This window comes from Apiospora aurea (assembly GCF_038362705.1).
Source record: "Apiospora aurea strain CBS 24483 chromosome Unknown utg000005l_segment0_segment0, whole genome shotgun sequence".
NCBI lineage: Eukaryota > Fungi > Ascomycota > Sordariomycetes > Amphisphaeriales > Apiosporaceae > Apiospora > Apiospora aurea.
Window position 1 is genome coordinate 5,565,645 of NW_027117392.1, and position 12,586 is coordinate 5,578,230.

Here is a 12,586-nt window from a genome sequence, read left to right on the forward strand (position 1 = left end):
TTACATTGGGACTGGGGGGGTGGCGACTCCCTGCCTAGCGTGTGACCGTCACAGCTCTGCAAAACTGCCCAAGGTACTTCGTACTTGGGTAAACTTCTAGAAGAATAAGTTGGTAGCATGCCGCTCCACCAAAGGCGACGACAACGTCGCAAGAGCATATCAGATCCGGGGTTTTCTGCATTTCTCTTACTTTACTGGGAATGCTTTAAGATTTCGGAAGCTGATCTGCCGCATGTGCATAACCGAAAGTCAAAGCCATGGATACGCAAAGGAAACCTTCGGAAAGCCACGATGTCGAGAAGATCCAGCAGCTTCTGAGGGCAAAAGACGACACTTCCAGGTTTGTTGGTTTGGCGTTGCTAAAGTCAACGCTGGACAGCTCGGAGGATATCCGAGAGAGTAAGGAGGTTATTGCGACGCTATGGGACTCCATATCCGTCACGTTTCTCGACCGTCTGCTGAAAACCGGCGCAAAGCCGGGTTCCAAGCAAAATGATGCTAAAGAGATGCTGGATCTCGCCACCAATGTCATCTACACTTTCACAGTGCTCCTCCCAGCCGATGCGGTCACAAACTCCAAGCTGGTCGGGCGGATACCCAGACTGGTCGAGGCGGTCCTGTGCAGGTTCGTTGCATCTCAAAGCCGATGTGAAAGCATTAAAAGCTAACCGTTTACAGCGCCGGAGAGACCACAGATGTCATACTCAAGACACTGCTTACACTAACGAGCAGTCCCGAAGGTGGGAGGGTGTTCTCTGAAGCTGAAGACTGGAGTCCCTTAATAGAGATTGCCCCAAAGCAACCATATGCATTGGCTGTCCTGTCCTGGTCATGGCTGCATGCTGCATCCAGTACAAAAGATCGCTCTAGTCTCAGAGACAGGATTGACAGGACGATATCTGCTCTCATTGCATCATACAAGGGAACAGATGCTGTTACCCTCCTTGATTTCATTGATAAAGCTCTCGGTCGTCTAGATGATGATGTGAGTTATTCGATGTCATCCCCTTCAGCTGTTGTCACGGCTGACCCCTATCCTAGCTGATCCCCGTGAACCCGCAATGGCTCGGGCCGTTGATCGAACTCATAAGGAACCTCGCCACTGCCAGGCCCACTGCCGCAGGTCGAGAGGCTTATACCAACTGCACTGCACGCCTTCTAATAACCTACTCAGACTCTGTCCCCAAACTCTTGTTCCGGGACACGTCCGGTTCCGAAAACCCCTTTTCGTACCTTTTCATCAGCCTGATTATCGTAGACCTCAAGGCCACCCTCCCTTCCCTGCTGTCCAAGCTCAATACTCCCGAATACCCGTCAATATCGACCAGACTGACATCTGGGCTTTTGATTCTGTCATATTTTATCAGTTTCCTCCTGCAACAGATGGACGCACAGATCAATGCTGGCAGCGACGCCTCCAGTTTCAAAGATGCGTTCCAGATGCCGCCAGACCTCTTACTGAAGCTCAATCGGTCCATCTCCGAAACACTCTCGATCATCATGGAGTACCTGAGGGATCGCTGGGACGCCGCTGTTGCGGGGGCCCTGGGGCTACACCCGGAGACTCGGTATGGAAAGTCCCATACCGCTGCTGGATCTCACCTCACCCTTGCTTGGGATCAGCAGGACGAGTCCCCCGCCGAGGACCCCCTGCTCCTCGCGGCGCTCCGCGTGCTCGGGGGAATGGATCCGAGAGGATGACGGGGAGGTGTTGCGAACCGAAGCCATCAGCCTTATGGACTTGCTCGTGGAGCTCTACCAAACAAGTTCGGGCCCGAGCGGCAGTATTGGATACCGCGCACTCGTCCTCGGCGTACTGCAAGGCGTGACGCAGACCGACGACGGCATCCGGGTGCTACTGGAACACGAGGGCTGGTCCACCCTCAGCAAAGATCTGCTGGCGACGCTGAACCGCACCTCGTCGGCGCGAACGGGCATTGATCTTCACGAGTGCGAGCTCGGGTCGCAGGTAGCCCTGTTGTTGATGGCTCTGACGGAGAACCAACAAGCCACTTCGGAGGAGTGGCTGGACCTGGTTACGGGAATCGCGGCTTACGACGTCCCGAGTATCGGAGAAGCCCCCGAGCCTCTGCAGCGCTTCTGGGCCGACGGTCTTCAGCTCGCGGCCGATCTCTTGGCCAACACGTCGCCGGGCGTGAAACGGAGGTATGAGCATACTGCCGGGTCGATTCGCGGTATTGCCGCGACTGTGGAGGGCAGAATCACGTCCCCAGAGATCCGGAAGCATTTAGGAGAAGCACTATCGACACTGCGTGATGATGTTTGATGGTTTGGCTAGACTTTAGTCATGGGAATATGTCCCTTAAATAAAGTATCTAGTTCTATAATGCCCATATGGCATTTGAATATTGATTTCGTCTTTTTCTATTGCGAACTTTGCTGAAAATTCCGTAGTCCCCTACATACTAATGCTTAGATATACACTCACTTCCAGAGAATTCCAAACATCCAGAATGAACTGATATACATGACACTTGCGCGGCTTTACAGCGATGCAGTAGACAAGGCGCCTCTAAATGTGCGCAACCTACTTCCTGTCTATTTAGCAGACAAATATCGGCCCCGAGGACGCCCATAAGCGGCTTCGTTCAGGAAGCCCCCTCAATCTCGTCACGCGTCTCAGCACAAGCTACAAGCGAAAGCTGCCGCCCCTAAGACATAGGGAAAGCGAGAGGCGTTCGGTTGGCGCAAAAGCCAAAGACCAACGGCCCGGCCCTCGCTAAAGCCGTGCCTTCTTTAGGTACATAGTCTGTAGCTAGGGTGATCCGAAGTTGTCGTTGCGATACCCCATCTATGGCTTTCTCCCAACTTCCCTTATTCTCCGGCATCTGGCCCAAAGCATTCCAAAGCTTCGATGCTTCGACGATGGGACTGTTGTTGGTAATAGTGTCCATTGTGCCGTCAGGGCCAACTGGTTGATCCCTCAACCCTCCGGCATCATTCGGGTCAAGGATGACCACAAACGGTTGGTCCCACCAATACCGTGATTTAAGGGGTACCTCCTAGATTCAACCTTACCAATTAGCCTGCCCAAGTATATCGCGGTTTCTTACAAAAAATTACAAAGACACATACGTTTTTGTGTTATCACACAGTTGCGTAGTGGAAGCGGCGAATGGCAAATGTAAAAGTGACAGAATGCAAGAAATGTTCATTTTATATTTCGATAAGTAGGTTATGCTGCTGGGTTGCAACATTCGTAGCCAGCATTAAATTAATACGTCCTTATGTCCCAGCTTAGCAAATAATATATAAAGCCAAGTGATTATTCAAAAACCTTTGGCTAATATGACGCATACATCTCAATCTCGCTAGAAGAGCCAAGACACGAATCTCTTGTAGAACTGGCCGCCGGCATTGGGGCCCCTTTCGGCCTCGCGAGCAGCCTTGGCCGCCAGGAAAGCCTCCTCCTCGCGGTCAATGACGTCCTTGCCCGTGTAGAAGTCGGCCTCGTGAGGGGAGACGCCCTTGGGCCAGGCGACGCGGCCGCTTTTAATGTAGAGGTAAGTCTTGTGGCCGAAGATGGCGATCAGATAGACGGGAATGCCGAGGTAGCCCGTAATGAAGGTAGGGTACTTGGTCTTGAAGTCGCCCACGAACACGTCGTAGTTCTTGGTCAAGGCGATCAAGATGCACATGAACAGGGCGCCATACGAGCCGTAGATGCCGAGGGGCGCAACATAGGGGAGCTGCGAGTTTTTTAGGCCCTGGGCCTGACGAGCGCGGCACCACCAGATGTGCGTGACAAGGATGGAGATCCACGTCATCAGGCCGAAGATGGTGGTCAAGTTGACGAAGTAGCCAAACACCGTGGCCGAGTTGCTGGACACGTTCATGAAGCCCAGGAAGCCGAAGCAGGCCGATAGGGCAAGAGCGGGAACGGGTACACCGTTCTTGTTGGTCTTGCGGAAGATGGCAGGAGCTGAACCGTCCGAGGCCAGACCGTACAGTGTTCGGCTGGCAATGTACAGATCCGAGTTGGCGGCGGAAAAGACAAAGACCAGAATGCAGGCATTCAGAATGTGGTCCAGGGCCTTGATCTTGGCGTTCTGGATAGCCACGACGAAAGGCGATGCAGCAGCGCTGTTGGCCTGGGAGTTGGCGAAGACGAGATCCTTGGAGTTGTAGGGTACGCACATGCCAATCAGGAGGACGGAAATGACGTAGAAGAAGAGGATTCGGTAGAAGGTCAATCTGATGGCACGGGGAACCGTCTTGCGAGGGTTCTGGGCCTCTCCGACCGTCACACCAACCAACTCCGTGCCGAGGTAGGCAAATGTGGCCGTGACCATGGTGCTCCAGAAACCGAGGAAGCGGCCAGCAGAGCCATCCTTGATATACGGCTTGAAAGCACTGTTCGATTCATAAGTTAGTCGGGATGACAACATAGCAACGGAGGACTCTATTGGTTGGTACTCACCCAGGATCTTGCCAGTATCGGAAGCCTCTGCGGTCATGGTCCGGAGCACCGCCAAGGGCAATGACGAGAGTCAGGATCATAACGCCAATAACGACAATGACCTTGAAACTGGACAGCCAGAACTCAAATTCACCGAAGAAACGGATTCCAAAGTAGTTGATGCAAACAATGATGACGAGGAATACGGCAATCCATACTCCTGGATTGACCCTGTCGCGAGGGAGCCAGTACTGAATGACCAAAGCAGCGGCGGTAAGCTGGTTGGGCGTGACGATGATGTACTTGAACCAGTAACTGCTCACGTAAGTTCAATTAGCCAAGGGTTTCTTTCACCCGCCTTTTTTCAGTGTCTCTCTCTCGTGTTCTTGTTCTCTCCCTCCCCTCGTCCTCCGTCTCTCCCCTTTTCGCAATTTGCCGGCCTCGTTACAAGTAAAAAACTTGGGTTTTGCGGAGGTTGAATCCGTTACATAACTGTGTGCAAATAACAGACCAGTTTGGGGGACCTTTGGGGGCCTGACGCCCGTAGTGCTTCCCCACGGTGGGGTAGAAATGACAGTCTGGGGTAGCGCATACAGTAGGCCTGGGCCAAGGCGCTGGGACACTGGGACTGGCACTTGCACCCGAACCACTAGTCACGACAAAGGGAGAACCCGGGGAAGCTGGGGAGACAAGAACATGTGATCGCGAGGAAGAGGGAAAACTTTTCTTTTCGGGGGAGGCGGGGGGGGGACTGCGCCACCAAAACGTACCTCCAGCCAAGAGCGAAGCCAAGCGACGGATCGCAGAACCGGGAAGCGTAACCAGTGAAACCAGCGGACATGGGCAGCCACGCCGCCATCTCGCCCAGCGCCGCCATCACCAAGAAGACGATGAAGCCCACGATGGTGTATGAGATGAAGACGGAGCCGGGTCCAGCCTGCGCAAGCGCTTTGCCAGTACCGATAATCAGTCCTGTACCAATAGCACCGCCGATGGCAATCATGGTGATGTGGCGGGCTTTGAGTCCACGGTGCAGCGAGGTCTCTGCCGAGGTCTCGATGCCGCGGATGTGCCCGAGGGGCTGCTCGACTCCGTAGCCGTGGTCATGGTTGCTCTCGCCGTAGGGCACACCGCCCTTTTCCGTGTCGTAGGCGTTGTTGTGGGAGGCCGGCTTCCCGTCGTTGGACGACGAGGAACGGTGAATGACGGCCATGCCTTTTGCCCGCCTGTTTGTTTGCTGTCTTCTCGAAAGCCAAGCCTTTGCCAAATCGACGGGTTGTCGGTTAGGTTGCTTAGCAGCGGCTTGGTCTTCTTCTTATCTCTTGTCCTTTTCCTCTTGGCTTACCTGTCCTCGCAAGCAGAATGGACGGAAGCGACGGCAGAGGAAAGTGAAGAGGAGGGAGGAGGTAACGGTAAATAAAGAAGGAAAGAAGCAGGAGGCTGAGAGACGGTATACCTGATATAAGACACGGCACAACAGGCTATCAGCTCGGCATAAGCAATAATCTTCTGTCAAGACATGGCGCCAAGACTCGGCTGATTGTCGTACTGGGCTCAGCTGGAATGCCTGGCCCGTTTGCCCACCTGTTATCAGTCACCGGGCAAGTGGCCGCGGGTGGGAAATCTACCAGTGGCATGGAACGCAAGGGAGGTGCAGGTCAATATCCACCTCGAGTGCGTGCATGTCTCTCGGCTCCATTCATTGTCGGGCGGAGTGCCCCCATACCTCTGTCGGGCGAACCATGCCGTTCCCAGGGTTCCCAGGGTAGGTTGACCAGGACGCCTTGCAATGCCCAGATGCCTCCCGGCGTGAGCTTCTACATTGAGCAAGGCGTTCTCCTCCCTTGTGCGAGCCTATCGTCGAGAATGAACTGCGCCAAGATCTGCCAAGATCTGCCAAGCCAGCTAGAGCTCCGCTGCGCATGTCTCTGGCCAATAGCCGACGATGCGGATATCGCAGCAAAAGATACAATTTGAACAATACCTAACGCCAATTACTCTGCCATTACCAAACCCCAGCTTGTCACCATGTTGTAATCCGTTCACTCTCTGCTCGACTTTCCTCGTTGGGTCTAACGGCTTTTCGACTTGGCCGATCGTCTCTTTTTCTTGCACACATCTCACAATGGTATGTACCATGTTGGCCCACTTTGGTTTTTGGTCTCTTCCAGTGGCGACAAAATCTTGGACAGGTAAATCCCCGTCGACATCCTTATTCGTCCGGAGAAGCCCGTAGAAGCAACGCCGATGCGTATCATTAAGTAACAGAACCATGATAACCCATTTCCTCGCTTGACTATGCGTGTACAAGCCTAAAAGGATCCCTTCTATCCAGGCTGGCGTATAAGTGCTCTTGCAACTTGCAGCATTTCTTCTCGTCAAGACAAACTAGTGAAAAATAACGGCACTGGGTTTCTGCTGTGTCTGAGTCGCACCCTCTTCGTACTATAGTAGGCCCATGTTAGTTTCCGTGCAGTCAGGTACAGTAGGTAGGTAGGTAGGTCGCGTGCCCAACAGGGCGCCACGCGAATGCGGCTCTCCGGGGATACGGGCACACTTACATCAATAAACCCTGTCCTTAACATCAAAACCATGAATGCCTCGGCCAGTTCCTCGATCTTCTCGTCCAATTGGGCATCGGTCTTACTGCCGCTAGCGCCAATGCCCTGAGACCTCTTCAGAACGTGAGTTACAAGCATTCTATGCTCTGTCAGGAAGCGTCTGCCCTGCAGCACATTGTGCGAACCCCGGCTGACAATGGCAGCCCCAATAATGCGCATGACCTGAACCAGGAGAGTATAGTGGTTCTCCAGCACCCGTGGATCCGATGAGTTGACTTGCAGTTCAGGGTCTGCAGCAAACAGCCCCGACTGGTCAATAGCCCGGAACAGGTTGCTGTGTAGTACATGTTTGGCACCGTCACGTGTCTGGCACAATTGGAGTAAGAGAGCCAGCTTGGCGTTTTCGTACAGCTTCAGCTCATCGTTCCCTAGATTACGTATTAGCTCGCGGTTCCAGAGTGCATATAGATTGAACGATTACGTACCAGAACGATGGATCTCTACCCAATCGTCCATAACGCTGCGTAACGAGTCAACGAGAACACCAATGAAGTTGAGGCGGTTCAACATCTCCACAATATAGTTGTCGGATTCGTGTTTGCCAAGGTTGACCAGAGCACCTAACAGCACTAAAGCTGCTGTTTGGCACCCGGCGTTGCCACTGTAGGCGTCGTCGCAGATCACATTGATGAGTCTCTCACCGTAGGCCTGGATTGACTTTGCAGCATCCTGGTTGCCGGAAAGAATGTCCTTTCCATGGTCCACAAGCGTCGTGATATATCGGAAACAGATACTGTAGTAGATCGTTCGTAACTCCGGAGTTCCTGTCCATTTTGCTATAGCATCGAGGCATATTTGCAAGAGCTGGAACAGCTTGTCGCTGACCAGGCTTCCAATGGCCCGACTTTGCTTGTCGTTGTGTGCAATGGACGTGAAATCCAAAGTGAAGAGCAACACTTTCGCCAGGCTTGCCAGCTCGCGTGCGGCCTCCGGTAGTTCAGAACCATACAGCTCCAGGCTGGGCAGAATGGCCTGTAAAGTCTGCAAAATAAACGAAATCCGATTCGTGCCTTTCAGATCATTCGATTCGGCCATTACCATTAGCAGCTTGGTCCAAGCCTGGAGGATTTTGTGGTTGAAGAATTTGACCTGCTTGAAGCGATTGAGCCAGGCTACATATGTTTGTATCATGGCTTCTTCTGTTTCGATCGGGGCCAGTTCCTGTTGAGGTACTACCTGGCCCGAAAGACGTGTTTGGTTTCGCTTCAAAAGCAAAATCTCTTTCACTTTGCCGAGGCTGTAGGCCTGGTTTCCATCGTCATCCTCCTCCAGACAAGGACGCAAGTCAATGTCTGCGTAGGCCGTAAGTACCGGAGCAGGAGTATAGAAGTCGGCCTCCTTCGAAAGTACGTCGTTAAAGTCGAATACCGAAGGAACTTGAAGGGTTTCGCCATTGTCCATGGGAATTTGTCCCCCCAGAGCATCGAAAATGCGGCGCTTTAGAGCAGGGAGATGACTTTGGGCAACGCTGCAGAGCTCGTATGCGATATACTCCAAAGCCATGGCTCGCATCGAGAGGTAATCAACATATCCAGGTGCTCCTGGTAGTACCAGGAAATCAGCCCCAAGGGATGTCTCTGTACCATCCCAGATAACTTCGGGCTGGACGACGAACCCTGCTACTAGCAAGTGGAAAAGAAGCTCGTTGGCCCTAAGCTGCTCAAGAACAAAACTTGCAGACAAACGGGAGCTCCAGAGAGCCTGAAGAACCTTCATCGCCTTGTGTTTCAAGCTTATGAGCCAACCTTGCATGCCATCCTCATCACTAATGGGTACTTCGGTAACAATACCCACCAAATGATGGAATAACGAGGCACCTTGGTCAAATGCGCTTTCAGGCCTGATACTTAAGGATTCAACCCCACAACTGAACCCAAGGAGGAGATGAGCCACAGTTGGTCGGCCTGGATTGGCCCGGATTGTTGAGGAGAGGAAATCGAGTATGAACATCTTGCTTTGGTAATTGGACGCCTCGCTTTTCTGGAAATGGTCGAACGGCACATCTAACTCTGCCATGAATGAACCGGCGATGGTATCGGCGTCGCCATTCTCTTCGAGGGCTACGATGGCTATGTTGCGACGAATTTGGCGGCCAGGTCCCATCTGCCACGCGGAGATGATCCTTGGTGAAGTTGAGATCTTTTCTAGCAACTTCAAGCTTGCATTGGTAAGATCAGAGTTGCCAAGGCCGCAGTAATGTCCGAGATCAGAGACGATATTCAGGTTCGTCATGATACCATCCTCAATGGTAGCGAAGGCTGCGTTGGATGTCGGAATTGCCATCGATCGGCTCGAGTGCTTGGCCTGTGGTTTGACAATAGACCGAACAACGTCAAGATAAGTCGATTGGAGGTCCAGCACCTTCAGTATCACTTCTATGCCACGGAGGATACTCAGCATGAGGGGAGAGTCAGGCGCAGCCTTGCCAATATCATCAGAGTCCTGATGAATAGTGCTCATAAGAGCCTTGACGAAATGGCTGTCATACATCCACTCCATCACCCGTGCAAATGGGTGCAATGTGACGTAAGATTTGAGATCCGAAGTTGATATAGCGGCATCAACCGGAATATGGGTCTCGTTGCCAAATACAATCAAATCTTCATTGAAAGTTGAGAGACACGTCAGTGCGAGTTCGAGGCATTCGTACCGCAGTATCCTCTGTTGGACCACATCCGAGGTTTCCTGAGATTTTATTCCAAACACATGACCAAGAGAATAGTCGAGGTATGGGTCAACCCCGGCACGCGTTCGGAAAGTTGCACCAAGGTCTTCCGGGAATGGGAGGGTGTCGTTTAGGAATTCATAGCCTTCTGGTAGACGGAGTAGACCGCCAAGGAGCTGCATGAAGGACAGAACCTCCTCAAAGCGAGGGCTCATATCCTCAAACATAGCCTCCATGAAGTACGATGGTATTGAGGCATTTGATGTCGGAGATTGGGCCTTGAGCATTGAGGGTGACATGAAATAGCCGCTCATGCACGAATCAAGGTACTCCCACATATGCCTGCTTTCTACGAGCGTCTTGCGGGCCAAAAGGGCATTCACGACCTGGAAGGCACATGCCCTCAGACGGAACGAAACAGGACTACTGATAAGTTGGAACAGCAACTCCAACAGCTTGGGCTTTTCTGACTCCAGTAAAAACAACCGCGCTGGTTCGCTTTGGCGAGCGAGTGTAGTCATCAGTCGCAAATAACATTCGAGCATCATGTAGAATTCGGGCTCGGTCTCCGCCTGCTCGTCGTGGTATTTTCCGGCCTTGTAGGCCTGGTTTTGTGTCGTTGCCGTAGGCTTTTCTCTGATCTTGTGCGTGTAAAACTCCAGTTCCTTGAGGATCTGCGACCAGCTGAGCGATGAGCTCTTCCTCATTTTGCCGGTAGCGTGATGTGCGTCATCCAGAAGGAATTCGTGAGCTGCAGTTGCGCATTCGGCATCCTCGGACAAAGACAGAAGCATCTCGCAGAAGGCGCTCACTAACGGGGTGGATGCTCTTCGAGAAGCCCATTGCAAGAACCCTGCGAGATTGCTGTCAGGATCCGCCCAGAATTCGGCTGCCGCATCGGGGCGACCTTCATAAGCGTATGCAATGATCAAAAGGAATCTTTCCAGATCCAAGTCCTGTTCTTGCCCATGCTTCATCTGGCGTTGCTCGTCCTCCTCCGTGCGAAGCTTCCGGAGAATATCAGGCAGGTTTGATATTGAAGCATCCACAAAAACTTCGATCTGCGTCGCAAGGCAAGTTTGGAAAACCTCAGAGAAAGGGACGGTATCAACAGGAAGGGAAGGCGATTTCCTCTGCAACCACTGACGAATGCCTACCCGAGCAGGATCTTGCCAGTCGGAAGACTTTACGTCGGCCGTCACAGCTAGTATCATGTCAAGAGCCCCGTCTTTCAAGGATTCCATGAAGAGCTTTGATCTTTGGGTTTCTTCTCTGTCGATAACATCGACTGGCAGGTTAGCACTATGGGTGGCATCGACATACCAGCCACTGTACTCGGCGAGCCACCATGCCTTGACAGCAGCCTGCAGACACACAAAGGTTCGAGAGTCATCTTCTGACGTTTGACACACAGTGTCATTGAGCTGTCTAGCAGTAGTCAAGTCGCCATTGCCTTCTGTAGAACCAAAAACGCTGATGTACGCGCCCAAAACGGGGAAAAGATGGACTATGATAACATGTTAGGAGCAGTTCTTACAGCTTTGAGCAAGAAATCTGAGAGAACGTACCTGTTGAGTAGTCATACCTGTCGATCTTTCTCAGCGCCCCTACAAATTCGGTGAAGTCCTGGGCGGTAGCCACGCGTCGGTCAATGCAGTGACAGGCAATCACGGCAAGTAGCTCGTGCTGCTGAACAAGGCTGTATCGTGAGTATTCGATCATCTCACGGAACTCTTCCTGGCCAGCACTTCCGCGGACCTGAGCTCCAACCACCGTATCAAATATTTTCTGGAGCCAGGCTCGGATGTCGCGCATGGCCGTCATACAACGCGGTAGGAGCTTTTGCGTCTTGGTTGAAGGGCCAACTCCGACAATCAGCTCGTCCACATTGGAGCCTAACCAGTCCTCGATTTCCTCGGGAACCTCTCCAAGCCTTGACAGATCTAGTAGCAGCCTGATGATGTTGAGGATAAACATTCGCTGGCGGTGGAATCGGATGATGGCGCATAGTCGTCGGGATCGTCCGTTTGTCGCTTCATCCCTCTCTGAATCCAATAGGAGTTGGGCAGCTTCCAGCTCGTCCAGGTCGAGCTCGTCGGCAACCTGCAACACCATCTCCTGGAAACGCTCGTTGAAGGCATACTCCGTCCCATGAATCTCGACGCGGCCTGTTTTTGGTCACCAGTAATCAGCCACCGCCTCGTTCTGTTTGTCGTTTGAAAGTCATCCGACCTACCTGATAGTATTCCATCGCGGCTGGCTTTACTTCTTGCTGGCTTGTCCAAAAGCCCCTTGAATACGCCGCCCAACTCTTCGAGCGACGGGCCAACTAATTGTGGTAGATCGAGCCGTTCCTCTTTGGGGCGCGATTGTAGCGACAACAGATTTCTTTGGAAAGCATCCAGGGCTTCCAACAGCCCGCGGCCGGTATCAGCCATTGTCGGGTCCGGCTTCTTATTGTAACATGGCGCAATCGCCCAGGTCGGAAGAGAGCTGCCCCTCTGGAATCAGTGGAGACAGGTGTTCACCGCGAACACTCAGAGCGAATAGGTATTATTTCGGTCCTTGTAGGGTCGGATCTCGAATCGCGGTCGGGTGATGGTACAGACGAGTGCTGGCGCTGTGTCGTCGTTCTGTTTTTCTCTTCGTTGCGAAGTAGGCCAAGCAGTGACGCAGGGTTTCACAAGGGAAGGAAATAGACGTGTTGAAGCTACGGTCAGTTCTTCAGTTGCGCCAGGTGATGATTGGTTCAATAAATTTTTGGCAGGGGTCAAGCTGTCTAGCGCAGCTCTTTCCGCCCGAAAGTCAACAAAGAGGCTACTTGATTGGGGAGGCGGTGAGGGTTCTGCCGCGACTTTCCCAAGCATGCAACGGCAATTG

At 52.6% G+C, this 12,586-nt stretch overlaps 3 protein-coding genes across 3 annotated transcripts; 1 reads left to right on the plus strand and 2 right to left on the minus strand.

Annotated features, from left to right (window-relative positions):
- Positions 1 to 257: 257 nt before the first annotated feature.
- PG986_008250 (uncharacterized protein) lies at positions 258 to 2,287 on the plus strand (the record flags this gene model as incomplete). Its single annotated transcript, XM_066844472.1, has 4 exons — positions 258 to 625; positions 679 to 985; positions 1,042 to 1,568; positions 1,627 to 2,287. The coding sequence occupies 4 exons, from the start codon at positions 258 to 260 to the stop codon at positions 2,285 to 2,287; spliced, it is 1,863 nt and encodes a 620-aa protein (XP_066700584.1).
- A 1,045-nt stretch (positions 2,288 to 3,332) lies between these two features.
- PG986_008251 (amino acid permease) lies at positions 3,333 to 5,633 on the minus strand (the record flags this gene model as incomplete). Its single annotated transcript, XM_066844473.1, has 3 exons — positions 3,333 to 4,374; positions 4,442 to 4,735; positions 5,191 to 5,633. The coding sequence occupies 3 exons, from the start codon at positions 5,631 to 5,633 to the stop codon at positions 3,333 to 3,335; spliced, it is 1,779 nt and encodes a 592-aa protein (XP_066700585.1).
- Positions 5,634 to 6,808: 1,175 nt separating this feature from the next.
- Positions 6,809 to 12,144, minus strand: PG986_008252 (nucleoporin; the record flags this gene model as incomplete). The annotated part of the gene is made up of 5 exons (XM_066844474.1): positions 6,809 to 6,865; positions 6,982 to 7,409; positions 7,467 to 11,213; positions 11,275 to 11,874; positions 11,943 to 12,144. 5 exons carry the CDS (start codon positions 12,142 to 12,144, stop codon positions 6,809 to 6,811), a joined length of 5,034 nt encoding a protein of 1,677 aa, XP_066700586.1.
- Positions 12,145 to 12,586: the final 442 nt, after the last annotated feature.